At 41.6% G+C, this 13,975-nt stretch overlaps 2 protein-coding genes across 2 annotated transcripts; both read left to right on the forward strand.

Annotated features, from left to right (window-relative positions):
- Positions 1-823: 823 nt before the first annotated feature.
- Positions 824-5,271, forward strand: LOC149016909 (AP2-like ethylene-responsive transcription factor ANT). Its single transcript, XM_089151178.1, is given in 10 exon segments — positions 824-1,502; positions 1,504-1,732; positions 1,847-2,510; positions 2,629-2,711; positions 2,861-2,869; positions 2,962-3,050; positions 3,151-3,224; positions 3,314-3,364; positions 3,471-3,547; positions 3,903-5,271. Coding segments are annotated over 10 exon segments (2,073 nt in total). The 5' UTR covers positions 824-1,400; the 3' UTR covers positions 4,598-5,271.
- Positions 5,272-9,283: 4,012 nt separating this feature from the next.
- EGY3 (ethylene-dependent gravitropism-deficient and yellow-green-like 3) lies at positions 9,284-13,522 on the forward strand. Its single transcript, XM_089151179.1, has 6 exons — positions 9,284-10,039; positions 10,168-10,365; positions 10,809-11,033; positions 11,729-11,967; positions 12,395-12,549; positions 13,010-13,522. The coding sequence occupies exons 1-6, from the start codon at positions 9,476-9,478 to the stop codon at positions 13,363-13,365; spliced, it is 1,737 nt and encodes a 578-aa protein (XP_089007305.1). The 5' UTR covers positions 9,284-9,475; the 3' UTR covers positions 13,366-13,522.
- Positions 13,523-13,975: the final 453 nt, after the last annotated feature.

The following is a 13,975-nucleotide window of genomic DNA, read 5'->3' on the forward strand; positions in this document are numbered from 1 at the left end:
AAATAAAAATCAGATTTTAATTCAATCATGTGTTCTATGTATATTTTTATGTATTAGTAATTCAGCCAAAATGCCAAATTCCCCATTCTAAACAGAAAAGGGACATATTCAAATTCAACCTATTTCTAATGATAAATCTTATTTTCTTGATCTCTAGTTCACCTCATAAATTATGATCAAAACCCTTATTGATTGAACGAGATTTTAAGGGCGCAATTCAATCGAGATTTCGATCTCTAACCGCTCTTTTTTAAAGGTCAAGATTCGAAATCTCAACCCTATAACCCACGATGTCTCGTTAAATAGTTCATATCATTTACCCAAAGAAAATCATCATCAATCATTATCTTCCAGAGTTCAAACATTTCTTTTTAATTAGGGTGTTAAAAGGAAAGCGTTAACCGATAAAATCTTGTTTTTCTCATTTTTCTTTTTTCTTTTGCCTGAATTCTAGATGGGTTATTGTGTGTGTTAAGCTCACGATGAAAACGATAGTTTTTATTAGATCCTTTGCTTGCAGGCTGGTACACAACTTGTACTGTTGTGAAGTGACTGGATTGACTGTGTCCCAGTCGTCAAATCTATCCAAGGCCATGAGGCTGTGATTCTGTGAAAAAAAAAAACTCGTGTTTTAGTTTTCTGACGATTCACCCAGGCCAGTAAAAACATCACAACCAAAACCCACTAGATTGTAGGTAACAAATTTTGTTTTTTTTGGGTAGAGATTGTAGGTATCATTAAGGCAAGGAGAAAGGGAAGTTTGCAGAGCACTTAAATGGGTAATGAGGAAGCCCAGCAGACCAATTTGAGAAATGAGCTCGGTTTAGACTTTGACTGTCTTGGGTGCGCAGGTTTTGGTCTCTTATTGCTTCTAGTTCCTGAGTATTTTAGTAGGGTTTAAGAATTTAAGGGTGCTTACAGAAAAGGGCAGGTCGAAGACACATAGAAGAAGATAGGAAAGCATAAAGAAAAAACATGGTCTTTCTCATATACACAGATCCCTATGGAATGCAGGAGGCCTACCCAACATTGCTTCCTGAAACTTATTCTTTTTGTTTAGTTTAAAGGGTCTTGTTTTGTTTTCTTTAGAGAGCTTTTCAGTGGGAGAGAGAGTAGCGATAAGTTCAGGAATTTGGGTTTGTTTACATGGAAATATTTCTTCCCTGAGTGCTGCTGCTAGCTAGAAAACAAAAGAACCAGTTTTCAAATTGAGGGAAACGAGAAATCTTGGAATGATTAGTTTATTTGTTTCCCAATGATTGAGTTGCCTTGCAGCACGAGATCCTGCTAAGAGTATCAACCAGGGAGGAGGGGGGGGAGATAGAGATAGAGAGAGAGAGAGAGAGAGAGAGAGAGAGAGAGAGAGAGAAAAGAAGAAGAAGAAGAAGAAGAAGAAGAAGATGAAGTCCATGAATAATGATAATAAGAGCAACAGCAATAACTGGCTAGGTTTCTCTCTCTCACCCCACACGAACATGGAAGTTGGTCCAGAAACCCATCATTCATCATCATCATCATCACCAAAACCTTAATCCATCACAGACTCCTGCTGCGGCTGTTTCTACTGCAGTCGGAACTAGTTACTTCGTTTCTTCTCATATAAACAGCTCAGGAGTCTGCTATGGGGTTGACGGAGAAAATGGTGGGCTGTACTCTCACTTGTCTGTCATGCCACTGAAGTCTGATGGCTCTCTTTGTATCATGGAAGCTCTTACCAGGTCACATAGTGAAGGTCTGCTTCTACTTTTTAGTTACTCTTTCGTCTGGATTCCATGCTTGATTTCATTTCGAATATTAGTTTTGTGACCCCCTAAACCCTTTTGTTTACTTATTTCTTCGTGTGAAGGGTTGGTGCAAATTTCATCACCGAAACTCGAAGACTTCTTGAGTGGTGCATCCATGGGAACCAATCAGTACGGAAACAATGAAAGAGAAGCTATGGCTCTCAGTTTGGACAGCATGTATTACCAACAAACTTCAGAACATGAGAACAACAGAAGCAACTTTCCGCAACAACCATTTAGGCATCAACAGCAGCAGCTACAAGTTCAACAGCATCCATATTTCTCTGGATTAACAGGCCAAGAGATGTTTCAGGCACCCCTGGAGGAGGATTCTAAGGACTCTCATCTTGCAGGCTGTAGTCTTCAGCTTCCACCAGTGACTGAAGAAGCAATTCCAGGGCTGAAGAACTGGGTTTCTAGGCAATATTCAACCGACCAAACATTTGAACAGAAAATGACTGGTTGCATTAGTGAAGATGGAGCTGGGAATACCTCTGTTGGACAAATGGGCTATGGGGATCTGCATTCTTTAAGCTTGTCCATGAGCCCCGCATCTCAGTCAAGCTGTGTGACGGCCGCACAACAGATTTCTCCCACTGCAACTGAATCTATGGCCTTGGAAACAAAGAAGAGAGGGTCGGGAAAGGTTGGTCAGAAGCAACCTGTTCATCGGAAGTCCATTGATACATTTGGACAGAGAACCTCTCAGTATAGAGGAGTCACAAGGTTTGTTTAAAACATTTCTTTATTGGAGCATCCGGGTTTCGTTTGTCCTGGTTATTTTTCCCTCTGTGTTTTATTCTTCTGTGTGTCTTACTGTGCCTTGTTTATGTGTCATTTTCAGGCATAGATGGACCGGTAGATATGAAGCCCATCTATGGGATAATAGTTGCAAGAAGGAAGGACAGAGCAGGAAAGGGAGGCAAGGTTAGTAAGATTAGAAAACAAAAGCCATCTCTTAATTAATTGGTTTTTCATTCTTAGACCTGTGATTCTTAGCCTCACTACTGATATAAATTTTCTCATGTCATGTTGATTGTTGGGTTGCCAATGCATACCAAATGATTCCCTCTCAGTTTATCTCGGTAAGCCCCTTTCTTAATGTGCCAATGGAACTTAGATCAATGCACCTATTTTTGACCTGAGACTTTGGTTCTTTCTTCCTGTGGGAATGCAGGGGGTTATGATATGGAAGAGAGAGCTGCCAGGGCTTACGATCTAGCGGCGCTTAAGTATTGGGGTCCTTCTACCCACATCAATTTTCCTGTATGACTCAGTATCTACACACTGGAACTTATGAGTAAGGATATCAGTGGAATAATAATGTCTTTGATCATTGAAATTTGTTTCTCTCTTGCTTCGGCAGTTGGAAAATTATCAGGTAGAACTTGAAGAAATGAAAAACATGAGCCGGCAAGAATACGTTGCTCATCTAAGGAGGTACGTAACACTTGCCTCTGCATCTTACATTCCATTTTATAGTGGTAGATTTCATGAATTCATTTCCTTTGCGATCTCAAAACTTGCAGGAAAAGTAGTGGTTTCTCTAGGGGCGCTTCGATGTATAGAGGGGTGACAAGGTCAGGCTTTGTTTTAATTTCTTTAAACTCCCTTCGGAGTTTCAGTGAATACTTGAATAGAAGTCCATTTCCTCAAACGTTGGTTTTGATTTTCTATATTTTTCAGACATCATCAGCATGGAAGATGGCAAGCAAGGATTGGCAGGGTTGCAGGAAACAAGGATCTTTATCTTGGGACATTTAGTAAGTGGTTGAAATTAAGTTGAAATCCTTTGATTCTTTGTTTATCATTCGCTTGACTGCTTAGTGATGCTTGTAATTCTTCACCTTCCTCGTCTCAAATTCAAAGTTGAGAGAGGAGTAGGTGAAGGTGATGCTTGAAGGGAAGGAAGCACGCGTTAAGTAAAAGAAGCATATTTTGACTACAAAAGTCTTTGTAGACCGACTTTTCAGCCGTTTTTGATGCTTTAACAAAAGCTGATGTTCGTTTCTCACTTTGGGATTTTACAAGGCTGACCGATATTAACTCATAAAGATGGTCTTTTTTGGATAATAATAATGTTAATGATAATTACTGCTCTGCAAATTTAATGTTCAGGCACCCAAGAAGAGGCAGCCGAAGCCTATGACATTGCAGCAATCAAGTTTCGAGGGGTGAATGCGGTGACCAACTTTGATATAACGAGATATGATGTGGAACGGATCATTGCGAGCAATACTTTGCTTGCTGGAGAAGTTGCTAAGCGAAGCAGGGACACAGAATCGAGCGAGTTTGTTGATCACTCTGCCTCAGCTGATCATATAACCATTAATGCAGAAGCCGCCGGCGTCCGTGAAGAGAATGGAGATCAGGGATGCACAGATTGGAGGGTGGCCATGTACCAGAACACGGAACAACCAGCCATTTACGTCCAACCAGTGGATCAAAAACCCATGAATTACAGGTACCCCACTTTCTCAGGAGAGTCACTACAGGGTCTAATTGGGGGGATGGAATCAGATGGAACAAAATCGGTTCAAGGAGCGGAAGACTCGGCCAAGCAAGGGGCTCACTTGTCCAATGCATCATCTCTGGTGACCAGCTTGAGCAGTTCAAGAGAGGGTAGCCCAGATAAAAGTGGTCTCTCGAACTCGCTATTTGCGAAATCAAACCCGGAAAGGAAGCTGGTTGGGTCTGCTGCTGCTGCTGCTGCAGCCACCATAAACCCTTGGATTAATCCGTCTGCCCAGCTGAGGTCTTCCTCAATCGGCATGGCTCACTTGCCTCTCTTTGCCGCCTGGACAGATACTTAAAAATCTTATATTGCCTTATTCTGCGGCTTTGCTTTGTTTGAAAGATCCGTCTTTCCTTGTTTAAAGTTTTGTTTACGGAAGTGGTGGAAGCCCCCAAAAGGAAAAAGGGTTAAGGCAGTGAGTGCAACAAAGCGAACAAGGAAGAAGATAGAAGGATTTAAATGAAGGTCAAGTGGGACCATATATTAATCTGCAAAACAAAAGCCAGCTTGATATTACTTTTGAGACTTTATAGAGAGAGAGAGAGGGGGAGAAATTTTTAAAGGAAAGAAAAATTTTCAGGTACCTGTGGGAGGCCCTTACTGGGCCATGTTGGAGTGAAGATTTTCCAGAATTAGTTGAAGCCAGCAATTAATGATTGAATTTGAAAGGAATGTGAAGTTTGGTAATATGGGGGGACGTCGGGGGTTGATGGTGACCCATTCGACCTTCAAAACCGTTCTCTCTTTTGGCCTGCCAGTGACGGAATGTAGAAGTGAGGCAAGGCAAGGGCGAGGCAAGGGCGAGTCTCTGGCTTTGCTTTGACCCACTCGTTAATTAATTCCTAATGCACATAGATGCATGCATCATTACCATTCTCTTTTTCCTTCTCTGCTTTCCCCAAAGCGAGACATTGATCACTGACGTCTTGTTATTCAAAAAGAGGGGTTTCATATACCTTTTATGTATGGAGTATGGACTTTGTTTTAGAGTAGGTTTAGATCTTTGATCGGCCCATCTTTGATTCTATCTTGCATTAAAAGTAAGTTGCAGGTCCTTAATTGAGTGGAACTGGAAGACAAAATGATGGATGTCTGCCCCATTCCAAAAGTTGCTTACCCTGTAATTCGTACACTACCACCTGCTCGATCGGCTGCTCCATGGATGTGGGACGACACTTCAGCCTGCTTATTCCACACTGATTCGATCACGTAAATTTGTATTTTATGTCGCCAGAAAATCTTATCGTCTCATACTTATTGGTATCATTTCGGCCCCATTGGGATGGATCATCGGCAGAGGGCAATGTTCCCAAAGGAGCGTATCGGCTATCTGTGTATAATGTATGTGGTGGCAGCAACTCATATATATATATATATATATATATGCAAATCATCGATCAGTTGATGAATTGCTCTACAGCTCGAAGATTTTGATGGATCCCTTTTGTCCGAAAGAATCCAAAACTGAGGAAGAAATTCTTGGCATGATTAGACAAAGATGTAAGAAACAGACACATCTAAATGGGGAACAAAACAACACCCACCAACAGCAGGTTGTGAAGGAATTAAGGTCAACAAAAGTTTGCAACTATTGTGGAAAAGATTGCTGCTTACAAAAAGCTAATTAAAGTGACCAGCAAAAGGGGAATAGCCAGCCTGCTGGCGAATTTAAAGAGATACAGAACTAGATACGCGAATGTGTGGCCACATGTTTTAAAAGCGATCGAGAGAGAGAGTTAGTTGGGACTTGGGAGGGTTCGAATCAAGAAGAACATCTCGAAAACGATGGGGGGGAAGGGGAACTATGGGGTCTCATCCGGTTTAAACGAAGCTTTACCCGGTTTCTATAAATGGGTTTTAGTTACCTTAATTAAGAAATAGAGTGTTTTTATCATAGCCGTTAGATGAGCATCTCACATGTAGTAGAATATGGTGGTTCACTGCAGGGCAGTCGTTGAGAGATATTCTCTAAGAAGAGCCAAACCCTAGTTGAAAAGCTGATTTCTCTGTTGGGAGAAAGGTCACAAAGCGTGAAGGACACATGGTTAGGACTTAGGAGGAAAGTGATGAAGAGAATTTGGGAATGTGATGATATCATAATTTTCATTGTCTGATAGATTATGTGTACTTTCATGCATGTAACATCTACGTGCTCTAAGAATACTTGCAATGCAATTTTAAATTCGCATATGTCATTTTTTTGTACGAAATCGAAATGCCTTTTTCTTTTCTCTTTGGTAAGAAATTTTCGTGTGAAATGTGAATCCGATATATGTATTTATTATAGGAGAAGGGAGCCAGCATCACTGCATGGCATGGAACTCTCTCCGTAGGGACGTCACTAGCTACGTAGGTAGGTCCAATCTTGTCTCCCCTATAGGGCGTCGATGGGACAAATGGCGCGGGACCTGTCCACGTCAAACCACTTTCTTTGTTTTTTTGTTCATTCTTTCTTGTTTTTGGGTAAAAGAACCACTAGCCAGTACTAGTAGTCACCAAATGATGGATTCACATCAATCTTCCTTTTGCTTTTCGTTTTACCTGGATCCGGATGGATGCTCTCTTTTACTTTTACGGTTTTACTTTACCTTCTTTCACTCACGTGATATGTGAGATGGTTCCTTCCTTCCTTCTTCAAACGTCACGTGAATGATAAGAGTGAGAAAGGAATAGGGGTCCCTGCTCTGCCCGTACTTGTGGATCATCTAATTGACAAAACCAAAATGATCAAATTGGAATTGGGTAAATTTCAAATTTAAACGGATCCCAATGAATGATGTGGGTCAGCAGTGGGTCCACCAGTGACCAGTCCTAGCTAGCTCTCACCACCGTATTATCTTCCTGAATCCCCCTGGGGTTGCTGCTCTCCCTGCCCCCTCGTCAGACCTGACTTCTTCACCCGCCCCTTCGTTTTTAGTTTTTTACTACTCAGGTTTCAAATGGGTGGGGTCAGTTGGTGTGGGACGCACTGGAAAGTGGAAACAACCGGGTAGGAGAGCTCCACCGTGCAGCTGGACGTCTGATGGATGCCATTGACATGACATTTCTGTGTATATGGCCCTAGACCTAGTCAAAGCCAAGCCCAAACCCTTTGACAAGGTGGGTAAGGAATTTAGGCCTCATTCAAGGGTTTGGGTTCGGCTTACACTTGGTGGCTTGGGCTTGGGGTTGGGCCTGGGCCTGGGCCTGGGCCATATAAACAGACATGTAATGCGAAGCCGTGAAGGGCCTCAAGGCGTGAAGAACTAGGGGATGACGAGTCCGCTCCATTCCAGCAAAGCTTGTAATGGTCTCATGGTCGCTCTTCTTGCCCTGTGAAACCCAACAAAATCGTACCCATGGAGAACGGGGTCCGAGTATCTCAGGATTCTCCTGTTCCGTGACCATGCTGCTGCGCCGCGCCTCAAAAAGTGACGGAACGAGGCATCTCCCAACGCCTATGATGTCTTCGTTCTGCGCCGAAGGAACCTGATGCGGGATTTTTATTTGCGGCAGCGGCTGCTGCCGGCTGCCGATGGTAGGGATCTTGCCACGTTTGCAAGAGGAAATTCAATGGTGTGGGATTGAAAGACAAGGGTTTAATTGTAAATGAAAGTTTTTAATTTTACATTGAAAGGTTTTAAAGTTTCGTAAATTTACAAAATGACCTCATTCCACCCAACTTCAATTTCTACTCTTGTCTCCGGCGATTAAAATCATCCCCAACGGAGCCCTAAAAACAACAACCCCTCATTTACTAGCAGAAAACCAGTGAGAAGATCTTGGAGGCTTTTACGCGTTGCTACAATCTCTTTATCTTTAAAAAACACGTTTTGGCTCTTGGGTTCCATGTGACTGATTTCAAAAGCAAAGTGTGACTCTGTGTGAGAGGAAGTGTTGCAGAGAAAAGCTGCGATTCTTGGCTAAGACGATGTGGAGAAGGTGGTTCTAATGGAGATGTAGACGATGTTCGTGGAATTTCAATGTTCTTGATTGAGAAAATGACTTGGTTTCGAGTATTTGACGGTTCATTTCGGAACGGATCTTGATTAGGTTTCATTGGTGGAGATGAGAATTTCCAATTCAAAAGGAACGGTTGTTCGCTTCTTTGAAGAATCCTAGTATTTTCTTTGGCTTTTGCCCTTCTTGTGCTGTCACGATCTTTTGGGGGTTTTCCTGATTGCTTCGTATCTGGTTCAAGAACAAGCGGAGGAAACAATAAAATCCAGTGTTATCCTCTGTTTATGAATGTTCTTTGGTTCGTCTTCTCTAATCTCTTGTTGTCTAGCCTTTTTGCTTAGAATATCTTCTATTTTGTCTAATTGTTTATCAAATAAGCTTTGGGAAATGCTATGTAGTTATAGTGCTTTCAGAATTTATAAATGTGTTGAAGTTTTCAACAGCTTTGGAACTTTGAGATTGGTTTTGAAACTCTTAATTCTAGCCAAAGCTTGATGGCTAGCGAAAGTAGCAATAGTTTTTATTGCCTTTCATTGGATGCTTGAAATCCCAGCGAAGGTGCCATCAAGTCTCTAGAGAATCTCAACGAAGCCTCACAGGTCGTCTGATTCTGCCTGGGAAGCAACGTTTGTCTTCTGGCCGAAAAGAATGGTTGAACACAGAGATTTCAAGCTTGTCGTACATTGGGAGTGGCAACCTGGGAAGGCACCCTGCCGACTTAGGAGGAAGAGAGTGGTTTTACGCCAGAAAGTGGTGGATAAGAAACTTTGGGAAGGTCGTTGTTTTTAGGGCTCCATTGCCGGATGATGTCAGTCGCCGGAGACGAGAAAAGGCATTGGAGTTGGGTAGAATGAGGGTTTCATTTTGTAAATTTACGAACTTTTAAAACCCATCAATGTAAAAATAAAAAATGACATTTACAATTAAACCCCCTGTCTTTTAGCTCAACACCGTTGGATTTCCTTTTGCAGACGTGGCAAGATCCCTACCATCGGCAGCTGGCAGCAGCCGCTGCCGCAAATAAAAATCCCCTGATGCGTCTAGACCCTCGGGGCCCCAGAGGCAGAGATCTTCTTGTCGCCACTGGAATGCCTCTATCATTCTATCCACCTGTACCTCTTCCTCCACTTCTCCATCTTTCTAGATATATCCATTCTCCGACACTCTCTTCTTTCAAAATCTGCCACCACGCCTTGACTTCTATTCATTATCACTGCATCTTGCATCTGTTCGTCCGATGGCCTCTCTGCACTTCAATTCTTCTTGTTTATGTTCTTTCAGATTCGGAAGGAACCCAAATTCCCCGCGCTCTTCTCTCTCCAAGCACCCAATATTCCAGCGGAAAACGCTCCCCTCATTCTCCTTGTCACTTTCTTTCAGACATCCTACAGGAAAAGGGATTAAGTTCTCTGCTAGAGATGAACAGGAGAAGGAACAATCCTCGTCATCTTCTGTTGCCGTAGTTTCGGATACGCCTGATGGGGATGAAACCCGGAACGGTGACTCGTCCGTCGATACCCAGTTGGGTGAAGAAGCTGGTCGAGAAGAACAGAACAAACAGCAGGAAATGGATTGGAAAGCAGACGAAGAGTTCAAAAAGTTCATGGGAAACCCTTCTATTGAAGCGGCAATTAAACTGGAGAAGAAGCGAGCCGATAGAAAACTCAGGGAGCTCGACGGAGAACCTAGCAGTAACCCAATCGTTGGATTCTTTAACAGACTAGTTCGTGACAACTTGTCCAGAGAGAGGGAAAGGTTGGAGAAAGCAGAGGAAGCCTTCAAGGCGCTAGACCTCAACAAGGTCAGTTTATTTCACTTGTTTTGAATTCCTTAATTTACATCATTTTCATAGTTTTATGTGAAGGGACGAATATATTACTGTATGCATTATAAATGTTTGTAATAACATTCAGCTCTTGAACTAGGCAGCTGAAGAGTTGCTTTGGGTTCGATACATTCTTTGCCACCGATGTTCGAAGGTTTGGGGATGGAGGGATCTTTATTGGGAATTTAAGGAGACCGATTGAGGAAGTGATGCCCAAATTGGAGAGAAAGCTATCTGAAGCGGCTGGACGAGAAGTCATTCTATGGTTCATGGAGGAAAAGACAAACGACATTACAAAGCAGGTACAATTTATGAAAGACGAAAGTGAAAAAGAAATGTATATCTATGCTGACATTGTTTGCTTAGAATTTTCGAAGCGGCTTCCTTGGATCTTTATTTCACTGTAAATTTGTGCAAGTCTCACTAAGTCCAAGGGGTGCCTCGGGGAACAAGTAGCATCACTCATACAACGCATGGATGGGTGCTACCTGGTAACCACAGTCTCAGATTGATCCCTATTCTACCTGTTAACCTTACAATCAATTTGCATTGAACAGCTAGTAAACTTAGAATTTTGAAAAACTGATTAACTAGCAAATTCATTCAAAGAAAGGTCATATGTTTATGTGATACCTAATAGTAATTGGTAGCAACAAACTTTCCCTTACAATTCAAAATTTTAAGTCTGGAATTTGATTGTGATTGAGATGCCACCGTAACATTGTTTGTTGTTTGGAACTGCTAGGTTTGTATGGTGCAACCTAAATCCGAGATGGATCTTCAATTAGAGATTTCTAAATTGAGCACTCCATGGGGTTATGTCAGCGCAATAGTCTTATGTGTGGCAACTTTTGGGACAATTGCTCTGATGAGTGGCTTCTTTCTTAAACCGGATGCCACGTTTGGGGACTATATTGATGATGTTGTGCCTTTATTTGGAGGCTTCCTCACCATTCTTGGAGTTTCTGAGGTATATTCCCCTTCAAATTGGTTCATCTCTTTAGTTGTAATAGAAGTAGAATTTCGGAAGATTGGTCCCTACGGTACTAATGCGCTTCCTATAACAAAAACTAGTTTGAATGGATAAAGACATCTACTGTATCAACTAAGAAGCAGCCAGCATATCTCAAGGACAAAGGCCATTGCCTTTTATAGAGGGGTTGCAGACTTGTTAATTATAAGTGCTTATACAGTAAAACTATCCAATAGAAGTTCTACAAAACACAAAGTGATACTGTTAATTTTCTTTGCCCACATAATGAGAGTGGGAGAATTTTGTTTAGCATCAAATTAACTTTGTGAGATGAGATAATGGTATTTGATCTTACGTTTTGTTACATTATCCCTGCCTATCCCCCCACCCCAAAACACCAAATGGGGGAAAAAAGAGAAAAGAACGATCAAAGAGTATCATTTCTTATAATTCATTGTTTGTGTTTGATTTGCACCTGATGCTTTTAGTTGGCGGTCAGTGTATGACATGTGTTTTTGCATAAAAGAATCATAATTGATCTAGATACATAGGGCTTGGGATTATTAATGTTGTTAATCTCAAGTGAACAATAGCACAATGTTCTACTGAAAGATTGCTTGTACATCTTTTGGCCTGTTCCTATGGATTCCCCCCACTGTATGATACTCATAATTGTTTTCTTTATTGTGCAGATTGCTACCAGGGTAATGGCAGCTCGGTATGGTGTTAAACTTAGCCCGTCTTTTCTTGTTCCATCCAATTGGACAGGATGCCTAGGGGTGATAAATAACTATGAATCATTGCTGCCTAATAAGAAAGCTCTTTTCGACATTCCTGTGGCACGCACTGCCAGTGCATACTTGACATCGTTAGTGCTTGCTGTTTCAGCTTTTGTGGCTGATGGCAGCTTTAATGGAGGTGACAATGCCCTGTAAGTCATGTTATCTCTAAAAGTTGCCTTCTGTTGTAGACTCGTTTTCTCTAACTCTTTAACCATGGCTAATCCAAAATGATCTGGTCAAAGATTACTAATATTTGTATGTTCATCAGAAATGGTATTTTCTGGCAAGAATATGCTTAGTAATAGTTTCTGGTAGAAACCATGCATTGGGAATCAAATGGAAGTCTTGGCTTGGGTTATTAACTCTAAGATTTGGAAAAAATTATGAGACTTACTCAAGTTACACTGCTAGTAAAATAAAATCGGTTTATGGTCAAGAAAAGAAACTGTTGATTGGCTTTCCTCCCTTTTCCTTGCTTCGTGTGAGCCAAGGCAGCAGTCCGCTACCTTGGTTTTCCACTAAATTCTTCAAGACTTATCTTTTGCTCATTGTGATACTCCTTTCTTTGTGTTGCAGGTATATAAGGCCTCAGTTCTTCTATAATAACCCACTACTTTCTTTCATACAATTTGTAATTGGACCTTATGCAGATGATCTTGGAAATGTACTGCCTTATGCAGTGGAAGGAGTTGGGGTCCCAGTTGACCCCCTTGCTTTTGCTGGACTTCTAGGTAGGTTTGTTAAACCTTAGAATTCTTGTAATCTTGTGTGCTTACAGCAGTTTTCTGATAGAATGAAGAAGGAACATGTGGTAGGCAGCTTCCTTCGAAACCGGGTGCCCCCAATAATCAGCATTGTATATAGGACGGCCATGCCTTGCTCTCTCAAGTAGTTATGACCCAAAGTCTGATTAAACAGATATCCTGAACAGTTTATACAGTTCTTCGTTAGCAATTTTCCGTCGGAAACCATATTGGTAGCATGCAGTTATCTCATCGTGTCCTTTCTTTTCAGGAGTCAAGATGTGTAGGCTAATTTCATTATGAAAACTTCCTGGTTATGGAACTGTCCTCCCCCCCCCCTCCCTTTTTTTTCTTTTTTTTCTCTCGTCCTTTTCTCCTTTCCCCATCTCCTTCCTTAGTTTTCATGAGTGTGGTGTGACTGATGAATTTGCTACAACCATACAAACAGGTATGGTGGTGACCTCTTTGAATCTATTGCCATGTGGAAGACTTGAAGGAGGTCGCATTGCTCAGGCTATGCTTGGAAGAAACACTGCCACACTACTTTCTTTTGGTACGTCTATTTTGCTTGGGATTGGTGGGCTAAGCGGAAGTGTCCTGTGCTTAGCATGGGGTTTATTTGCAACTTTCTTCCGAGGTGGGGAAGAAATACCCGCCAAGGATGAGATCACCCCCTTGGGAGATGATAGATATGCATGGGGCTTGGTCCTGGCCATCATCTGTTTTTTGACACTTTTCCCCAATGGTGGAGGCACATTCTCTAGCTCGTTTTTTAGCCCACCATTTTTCAGGGGAGATCTGTAGATAAGCGTGTATACATGATGAGTATAATTCATGTTATACCATTATATTCTTCAAATGTATGGGCAAAATCATATATGCCATGAATCTGTTGTGCCAATTAGTAATTAAAGTGGTGACAACTTTATCTAAATGACGGGATGATTTTTTTTTTTTTGGTTATCTTATTTTATTTTGTTTGCTTTGTTTTGAGGGGTTTGGGGGTAAATCGACAAGGGATGGCGGTGACTTTAAGAGCTTGCCTCAGGGGTCGAAGTCAAGGTCATGCGACTAATATCATGCCTTCATAATATTATCGAGAAGCTTACGGGTACTTTGGAGAGGTACAGGTGAGGATCTTTCAAGCGTAGATTATGAAGGGAAAGGGGTAATTATCTTAATTTCTCATCTTAGAGGGATTAAAGTAGAGTGGATTTTCTCAATTTCTAGAATGGTTTTTCCTCCTTTGGTTTAGCCAAGAACTAGAAGTGTGTTGAATCAGGTATCTGTAAATAAAGAAACTTGTGAGAGCGAATTACCACTGTGGACGGGAAGCTACCTCTGATGATAAAGTTTAGATTTTTGGACAACATAGTTCCATTCAGAAAGAAATAGATGTTCAAAGAGATGAAGT

Source organism: Hakea prostrata, chromosome 4 (assembly GCF_041222555.1).
Source record: "Hakea prostrata isolate BN-2017 chromosome 4, UWA_Hpros_2, whole genome shotgun sequence".
Classification (NCBI taxonomy): Eukaryota; Viridiplantae; Streptophyta; class Magnoliopsida; order Proteales; family Proteaceae; genus Hakea; species Hakea prostrata.